Source organism: Pagrus major, chromosome 16, assembly GCF_040436345.1.
Source record: "Pagrus major chromosome 16, Pma_NU_1.0".
Classification (NCBI taxonomy): Eukaryota; Metazoa; Chordata; class Actinopteri; order Spariformes; family Sparidae; genus Pagrus; species Pagrus major.
The window spans coordinates 17,234,877-17,244,424 of NC_133230.1; the positions used below are offsets into that span (position 1 = coordinate 17,234,877).

At 43.2% G+C, this 9,548-nt stretch overlaps 1 protein-coding gene across 2 annotated transcripts; it reads right to left on the reverse strand.

Moving 5' to 3' along the window:
- Positions 1–2,145: 2,145 nt before the first annotated feature.
- Positions 2,146–8,247, reverse strand: fut9a (fucosyltransferase 9a). 2 transcript variants are annotated; one of them, XM_073484284.1, is made up of 2 exons: positions 6,255–8,247; positions 2,146–5,866 (listed from the first exon to the last, which is right to left on the reverse strand). In XM_073484284.1, the coding sequence occupies exons 1-2, from the start codon at positions 6,371–6,373 to the stop codon at positions 4,891–4,893; spliced, it is 1,095 nt and encodes a 364-aa protein (XP_073340385.1). In that variant the 5' UTR covers positions 6,374–8,247; the 3' UTR covers positions 2,146–4,890. The 2 variants fall into 2 exon arrangements, with proteins under 2 accessions (XP_073340385.1, XP_073340384.1); XM_073484283.1 differs by having other exon boundaries at positions 2,146–5,981; positions 6,255–6,345.
- Between the last annotated feature and the right edge of the window lie 1,301 nt (positions 8,248–9,548).

Genomic DNA, 9,548 nt, shown 5'->3' on the forward strand with positions numbered 1-9,548 from the left:
ATTTGTCTGCTTGGACCAAAACATTTTAATGATGGAGACAGCAAATGGTAAAATGTTTGTTGGCTTTATTACAGCACTTAATTATATCTGAAACCAGCAATAACTGATATGTTTGTCACTTTGGGGCAGTGCAAACAAGCTGTAAACACAACATGGACATAAATTATTATTGCATTTTAAGCTGATGCGAATGTGTTAGCAAACAGTTGCTTATTTACACATTAATTAGACATAAAGGCAACGTTAGCATTACTTTGGAGTTGTCTTTCTGGGCACCTGATGAGTCGCTTTAGCTGTGCTTTGGTCCCCACCAACTCCTGAGAGAATAATCTGCTCTTTAGCTGCTGGATGCTGCACTATGTTAACCAGCTAGTTGCTAACTTTGTCTGTCTGATGTTTGGTGCTGAGCAGGTGGGTTTGGAGAACTTTTTCACTCAAAACCACTGCCTGAAGCAACCGAAAATGACACTATGACAGCGTTAAGGTCAGAAACATGGTCCATCCAAGTATGCAAAGGCAAATACTAAAGCCTGGCCCAGCCGGTACAAACACACGTCCCCAGCGAGCAAACGCAGTGTGCACCAAACATATGGGGTAAGCTTTATCTTGTAGTTTCATGCTGTAGCGCGCATAGGCTGTAATGCTCAGACAACAGCTCGTGCTTGTGTTGCTTTACGGTTTTCAGGTGACACATTCCAGAAGGCAACAACACGCTCAATCAATCTTGCGTTGCTTGAATCGCCTGCGTTTGCATACTTGTGCTGACCATGTATCTGGCCCTAGAGTGCACCAGAAACAGTAAAGTTGGGGGTCGAAAACCAAAACAATTAGCTGAAAGACCCTATAAACCTCTGTCGAGTTGAATGAAACTGCAGTTGGGTTCATTTTCGTTCGTTCAGTTCGTCTCTTTGAGAAAGACTGTTCGGATTACCCAGTCATTTTATCAAGTTTTCCTCAGATATTGATTATAAACACGTGGACGAGAGGCTGGCTAACTAAGCTAGCTAACTTTACAGCTCAACCGAGGAGGATGCCATTCCACGCTATCACAAGCACGAACCTCTCTTCCATGATGCACGCTTGGTATCGCCAAAAGTCTGCAACTCACACAAAAACAAGATGGATAGCACTACAGGTAAGAGGGAAAATATGGTGTTTTTGATTTTGGGGTGAACTATCCCTTTAAGAACCATAGCTACAGTAGATGCAATAGAGTAATGTTCTGTGTCGTATTTAGCAAATGTGAGATCCACCGCTGCCCCAATGGCCTCCTCTGTGACAGTGTCTTGAGTGCTGAAAGAACTGCAGGGACAGTCCCCCCCCCGCCCACCTGAACTTTCACATTAATCCCCAACTGACATCAATGGATTATTCACGCCACTGATCCTGGCAACATTTATCACATACTTTGACCCGCAGCACTGAGCAGAGGCAGTTAAAGATGTGTCATCTCCGTGGTGAGGAGGCGACTGCAAATACCAGAGTGCTAGCGAGGATATGGGGTAACTAACAACAGCCGGAGGATCGAGGCGTATCCACCACAACACTCTCATCAATCACTTATCAAGGCTTTTAGATCGCTATTTATACTTCTGCCTGCATTGCATGGCACTGTAAAACAGCGTGGGCAACATCTTTGGAAATGATACTTGATATAAACATAAGAACCGTACGTTAGGTGCCATCATGTAAAATGCGTTAATGTTGCCACGCAGTCAAACTCTATGCTTAAATGTTTTTTTTTTTATCTTGCTACATATCTCTCCAGTATCAGGCTATCAGGTATTTTTAATGGTGCCATAGAGTTTGTAATTTCCTGGAAAACACAAAAAATGTTGATGACTCATCCTGCATTCACGGGCGTATACTAATTTTGCATCCCAAAAGCACCCTCTTATTTTTTTATCACGCTGTCATGTAGATAAAGATAGTAGACAAAGATTGTTGCGTCTTATTCCCACACAACCCAAAGCATCAGTGTTTGACAACCTGGGAAATGAGAGCCAGCAATCGCCTATCTTACAAATTGTACCTTTAAGGGCAGCAAGCAACAACCAAACTACTTATTTGAGAATATTTGAAAGTGTTTCCATTAAATACATCAGTAAAAACAGCTGTTTTGAAAAAAAGTGCTGTATGATCCACTCATGTTTGCTCATTTGCCCATATCTTTATTTTCTTTGACACTATCAGACATCTACAGTTAAAACACAACATTTGGCAAAATACAATGATTTGGCAAAAAACTTGTATAGATTGACTCACTGATTATGTCAGCGAACTGGCAGAAAAGGAGCATGTCTGGTGAAATCTTCACATCCAACCACACACAAAGATTTCATCTCACTTGGTATGCAGTGTTTTTAAGGACTCAAGCAAAATCAGTGCCAGGTCAGACAGTATCCAGAGACATCCTGATTCACTTTCTGGTGCTGTGACACACTCACAGACTCAGACAGGAGCAGAGAAGCCACAGCTCCTCGTGTTTGTTTTTTGTGCAAAAAAGAGAGAAAGGAGGATGAAAGAGACAGACGACACACTCAAAAGAAAAAAAAAGAAAAATCTTTTGTTCCTTAAAGTCACCAACCACATTGGACAAGAAACCTTTGTTTTCATACATGAGATTGGACTGTACAATATGAAACCATGAGTGGCAGTTTCATAGTAAAACTGTGGGACAGCCGAGGTCTTGGATGACAGTTTCTGAACTCACAATAGCTCCATCTAAGACAGCACAGTGAGTCACACAACTCCACATGAATAAAAGTGCTATATCTCTGCTGCGTTTTGGCAAGACTTTTTCAATTAGGTCATGCCAACAGGATTACCGACTAATCAAAACAAAGAAAAAAAAGAAAAACTTCAGTGTAAAATTGCCTCCCTTGATGAAAACGTCCACCTCACAACACTAAAACCATTGTCTCTGACGTTTATCCTTTCCAAGTGTCTCTCTCCTTTCGCCTGGATTCACACCGACCGTACTTGCAAAGGTGCAGCGCAACCACATCCACTGCCTGACAACACTTGCACATTATAAAGAGATTTGAACATTAAAAATATATACAACACATTGTTTCTTTTCCCCATGAATGCAAGCACTATCGGAGCTCCCTCAGTCTGGTGCACATACAGGAATGATCTGTGTTAGTGGGCTGGTTTGATCCTGATGATGATTCAGTTCACTACAAGGTTTATATACAGGTTTCACTATGGCATCTGGAACCATATTCCATAAGAAAAATAATTAAATTCATCCTAATTTACATCAATGGTCCCTTTTGAAAGTGAAGAAATATCAAAATGAAACCTGAACCTGAAACATGTTCGAGTACCTTGACCAAGAAGACACCGGCTTATCTTGCATAAAATGTTGACATGGTTTTGCACAGTACGTTCTGTAAAAACTTGACCGTCATGTCAATAGCTGCTGAGCGCTGTTGAGATGCATTGTTCATGGATTAACATTTAAAATTGATGAGATATTTACAGATGCTGAGCTGTCTTTTTCATAGTGTGATCTTGAGTGGTGTCGGGTTGGCTGTAAACAAGTGTAAACAAAAAAAAAAAATCCAGAGAAATATTTTTCACATGCAAACCTCTCCAAACAACACTGCGGTGTGGTGATTCAAAGACAGAAATAATCCTCAACATTTCACAGCTTTCACATTGTTCTTAACAGGTCCCAAACATGTGGGCAGATCTTTCATCCCACACGCACTTCACCCATATGGTAACATCTGCGTGAAATAGTTTAAAATATCAGTGTAAATATTTTAGGTCACGTTGTGGGATGACAGCACAGTACACACAGCAAAATAGCTTCTTCAAAAGACTCAGTATTATTCTTTTTGTGCTCTTTCCCATCACTGTATTCAGTTAAAAATTACAGACTCAAATCAGAATGCAACATAATTACAATGCGGGAGTTTTATATTGCAGTACAATGTCTGTACTGTACTGTCATCATCAACACGAGATTCCAACTGCACTTCGACACATCACATGTGACAATGGAACAATTCACAGCATGATTAAAATAGTAACTCCCTCTCACAGAGCACAGTCACATCTGCTGTTGGAGACTACCCGATTATGATCACCATATGCCATCTACAACCACATCATATGATGACCGTCTGTCTTACTGTACATATGTAAAGATAAGGTAACCGTTGGATTAGCAGTGCAAATGCAAACTTACAAAAACATGGTGAAAAAAAAAAAAATGACAGCTACATAATTCCAAAATTACACAATATGTACATGACACAATTGAACTACGTTCACATTTGAGTTCAGTAAACACTGCATAGGTGACTGCATCACTAGCACAGATGAGATTGTTTTTTTTATCATATAATGCCTCACTTGAATAAATATTACATAAATATTTTCACTTCTTGTGTCAGTCTCCGTCTGCAGCCAACACTATTTTTCGTCCACTGTGTGCCACTTAATGATAAGGTGATATTTAAAGAAGAAGAAAAACAAACAACCTCGCACCATGAATGTTTTCTGTTACACAGGAACATCCACACAATCCAGCATTCACTCTAATAATAGAACAAAAACATAAAAAATAGCAGCAAATGTGGGCATGTTAAGCAAAACATGGGTTGAAATAATAAAAAGAAATTTAGTGCATTTGTAAGTCATACAAAATAAATAAGAAATGAATCAGACAAAAGGCAAAGTAAGGCTTAGCAAAATTGGCTTGCAAATTAAAAAAAAAAACAAGATGGATGTCTCACTGTGCCACTTAACCAACTGAAGAACATCCTTCGGGAGCTCGGGACAGAACAGTAATGAACCTTCATGTTAAATGAAGGACAAAAATCTTAAAGCACTGCCTTCAACAGCAAAACAAGCACTGCATAGCCCTTCAGAGCACTATCCACCCCAGTACCACTTGTCAAGGTTATTGAATGCCTTGTACTCCTTGTGCCTACGCAGGTAATCACAAGCCAGGCATGTGTGCTCTGCCCAGAAATAGGCCTTCTTTACTTTAAAGTGCCGCCGCCACTCAAAGTACCTGAGGTACATTTCCTCATTCTTGTCCAAGAGCAGCAGGTAATCAGCCAACTCCTTGGGCGAGGTGAAGTCGTCCACGTGGATGAAGGCGTCTCCCTGGATAAAGTTCTCGTAGTTCTGCCTGGGCGGGCCGAGAACCACTGGCACTGTCCCCACAGAGAGCGGGTTGTACAGTTTTTCAGTAATGTAGTCCTTGTGGATGGAGTTCTCAAAAGCCAGGTAGAACTTACAGCTGGCGATGGTGGGGAAGTAGTCTTGGTCAGAGATGTACTCTCCGAAGGCTTGTCCATATGCGTGAACCTCAATGTGTTTGTACAGCTCATTGTAGTATTTCACCCGCACGTGGTCCTGGTTCCAGTTGCTCACAATCCAGCAGATCAGCTTGTTTTTACTAGGTGGGACAAAGTCCTCATCGCCCTCCGCTGCTACGATGGACCCATAAGGCACTTCAATGTCAGCATCCTGACGGTAATTGAGAGTCAGATTGAACATGTTCTCGATCCCAGGCAGCTGGGAGGAGTGCGACGGCGACTCCAAGTTCATCCATACCCACTTCTGGAAGGATGGACGCGTGACCGGCGGCAGGTTGGACAGGTCGGTGCAGATGTCTCGGTGATGGATGACGACCCCATCTGACTTGTTGTAAAAATTCCTGTCCGCCGTGATGAAGCAGCCCTCGATGTTGAAGAGAGAGCTGCACACGCTCAGGTCGTAGGTTTGTCCGAAGGGCCAGAGCCAGATCAGGACGGTGGTCACGTTTTTATCACTCCTGGTGGAGAAGAGGTTCTTGACCCGATCTGTGGATACCGTGGACTCTACGGGACCTGATAACCAGCTTGTGGATGGTTTAAAATACATCAAAAACAGAGTCACAAAGCATCCCAGTATGAAAGTGCCGAGCAGAAGGGGTCGTAGGATTCTGTGGAAAGGTGCAGATGGCATACTCCGTCCTGAAAAGGGCACACCAAAGGAAAAAGATCAAGAGAGGATCAACGGGATACAACATCCAGACTAATCTCTCAGTCGTGTAAAGGTGTTTCACATTACCACAATGTGTTTATGATGTCTATTATACTGGATCATTGACTCTGAACATCATTTGTGCCACAATTAAATACAGTTAGCTTGTGAGCATCTATGAGTATATGTAAGGCAGTCACTGCTCTGGATCAATACTCATCAGGACAAATGTTTTGCCTCCTCGCGAACATCAAAATACAAACCTGGTGGATTTGACTGAACGCTGAAATCCAAGCAAGAGTAGAGGTTGTGGGAATCGGAGGGAGCAGTTCCTACATCGGGTCGACAGTGGGATCAATCTTCTTTGCGATTCGGCGCTCATAGGCGGAAAAAAAAAGACTGCAGGTCACACAGCTCAAGAGACGCCTCTCACGCTGAATAACAATGATCCGTAATGATCTAATGAGGTGTGTTTGATCTTGAATGCACAGGTCTTCTTAATGATGCCTCCTTTACGTGAACAGAGAGAGAGAATCAGAGAGAATCAATTAGGGCTACAGAAAGGGAGAGAAACGAAGCGTCACCACAGAAACAGTCTGGAAGTTATATGCAATCAACATGTAGAGATGAGCTGATCTCAACCAAATCCTTTAAATTAGCTTGGAAATCAAATGAAAACACAAAGGTTGCTGCAAAATTGCCAGTTAATCGTGGATGTTATTTCAAATTTGCTTGTTAAGCATGGATGTAAGCCTCCAGCTGATATTGGTTTCTGGCTTTGTAAGAGAATGCTGCCATCTTAAGGCTGAGGAGGAGAGTAGAGAGGCCCCCTGACTCTCCGGCTCTCTGTGGCTCAACACACCTGCATCTGCATAAGCAGATGGAGACCGACGGACCTTGAGAGGTGACTTGCTATCTATTCGAGCAGATTCACATCAATGAGACCAGCTTCGACACATATTTCCCCTCACATCATCCTTCCAGTATGACATACGGGGGTTGACATTGGCCTCATGTGTGACGGCGCCTCTTCATCTCTCCCATCTGTGACTTTAGGTGCACAGATCTGCGCACAAAAGCCACATGAACGGAGGCCAGATGAGTACAACTCCTTTTAAAGGCTTACGGTATCAATACATTTTCATGTAGGCAAATCCTCTTACACTACCGAAACATGTTCTCCGTCAGCGGCTGCGATAAGCTCTTCGCTCCACAAGGAGGATGCAGCCCATGCGTACCTTACATGTTGGTGTGGATTCAGAAAGGCAAGTGTAGAGTAGCGCAGAGATCAAAATCAGGCCTATTAAATATGCAGTGTGTGGTAAAGTTATAGCATCTCCATGGTGACGCTGCTGAGGTCACAGCATTTAACATGAGAGGGTAATATGGCTCACACACTCGGTGCATGTTCCTCCTCTCTTCTTCTTCTTCCCCCCTCTGCACCAAGAAATGAGACCTGAGGGAGCCATGTGCAGCTCAAACACTCACTCAGACTTGAAAATAACATAAATGGGGTTTTGTCAAATGCACTGTGATGTATTTGGGACACCGAAAGAGCATGGCATGGGTGAGTAGTCTGCAGCAGGGCTGTGAAATGAGTGGAGAGGAGGCAGGGAAAACGCAAACCACAAGATTTTGGGAGCATCACAGAGATGCATCAAATCCCTGATGAGGATTTGGTAACAGGTAGGCTAGAGGGCAAAAAAAAGAAACCTGGCATTTTTTGATTTATGTGTGATGTCAGGAAGGCCACTGCACTGATTGTAAAAGGACACTCCATCCCAGGTGAGAATCAATTTCCAGCCAGCGAGCACTGAAGGTCATTATAAAACGTGATGCTATATAGTGGAGCCACTGTTTAAAATGGTTGTCTTTTTTTTTTTTTTGGCATGACACTGCAATCTAAGTTGATGAGGATACTGGGATATTACATGTGTTGCCACCGTTTTTGCGCACCAAAAACGCGCAGAATATAAATAATAGCGTGAAGGATGGTGCTGCAAAAATGTGCAAAATGTGCAATGCAAACACGGCCGAGAGTGCAATGCAAGATGTTAAAACACAAGCCGTATTCACTGGAGGGAAATGTGTGCCCGGTGCATTGAGGATGCGAGGATGCTATGTGGAAAATAACAAGAAACAGCCGATCGCTACATTTATTTTGACATGTTTTTCTATGGGGGATCGTTTCTAATTAGCTGGCGAGGGGGGTTTCATGCCGTCAAAAGCAGGTACCGCTGCTCAGCCGTGGGGTGCAGGGGGAAAGAGAGAGAGAGAAAAAAATAGCCATGCATTTCACTCACCATCTCGACAGGCGTGAGTCAAAATAGACCTTTCTTCTCATTTCCTCCAGAGGTCCGTACCCTGCTCAAAGACACCTTGCAACATACGGGAGATGCGGATGCGTTTGGAATAGAAAATCGCGCCCGTCCGCCGTATTTGCAGGAATAGATCGGGATGAGCCCACATCCATCGTCTTGATCCACAAAATGATGGTACCTACTGTAGCAATGTGCGCTGAATCTTCCCCGCTGCTGCTGCTGCTGCTGCACACCGACGCAACGAATGATGGCTGCAGACTAGGAAAAAAAAAAAGGAAAAAAAAAAAAGAAAAACAGTGAATTGGAGGCTACCCCGTCAGCCTGCACGATAAATTCATGGCTCGGTGTGTGAGGACGCCATGTATGCTCAGGGATGTGATGCGATGTGGAATAATTCCCTGCTGGCTGCCCATGCGCTACCTTGCTCTGTTTACCGTCAATGCAGCTGCAGGCTGTGGCGGAGCTCCAGTAGTGTGTGTGTGTGTCTGTGTGTCTGTGTGTGTGTGTGTGTGGGATGCTGAGATTCAGCGTTAGTGCATATTACACTTCAATCATCCTCTGAAGGTTCCCGATTGAGTAAACAGGTGAATCATTTCGGCTGCGAGGAAGCGCGCATCAGAAAGGTTTCCTCTCACTTGGCCCTGCATCGTCTGTTTATCCGAGTAAAAGAATAAAGGGAGGTGTGTGTGCGTGTGTGTGTGAGTTACATGGCTGCCTTTTAGTGATGTAGCGGTAAGCCAGAGGCTGAACTATGACCGCCTGTTGGTGATGATAATGCACCACAACCCTCCAAATTACAGCTAACATCAGTTAAGTAAGTCATTCGTGCTAATTTCCACAACATTTTCAGGGTAGTTCACATCACTTGCTGCTGAACGGATTGATGCCTCAGTGTATATTTCGGCAAAAGAGTCAGTTGAGTTTCAGATATGCCATCGGCCCATGAATAACTCATTTAAAAGGTTCACTCTAAGGATTTCCCAGCAAGTATTTTATCGACCTGGGACACAAACTCTGGCACGAAACGGGTCGAAATGATGCGCACGTTGCATCTAAAGCACAGAACAACCAAACTTAGAAAAATGTAAATGTAATTGAGTATTAATCTGTACCCTAACAGTGTCATAGACCTACTTTTATCGCAAATTGTGTCTCAAATTTCAACAAATTTCACTCCACTCAACTGGTCTTGCAAAAAAAGGTCACTGATATCTTTGCCTTGTTAAATTAGTTTTA

What these genes read in the sequence shown, in the direction of transcription:
- fut9a (XM_073484284.1), bottom strand. Translation starts at nt 6,373, where the DNA reads ATGAGCGCCGAATCGCAAAGAAGATTGATCCCACTGTCGACCCGATGT. An exon ending in CGTTCAGTCAAATCCACCAG is followed by an intron (nt 5,867 to 6,254) that starts GTTTGTATTTTG and finishes ACCATCCACAAG; the next exon opens with CTGGTTATCAGGTCCCGTAG.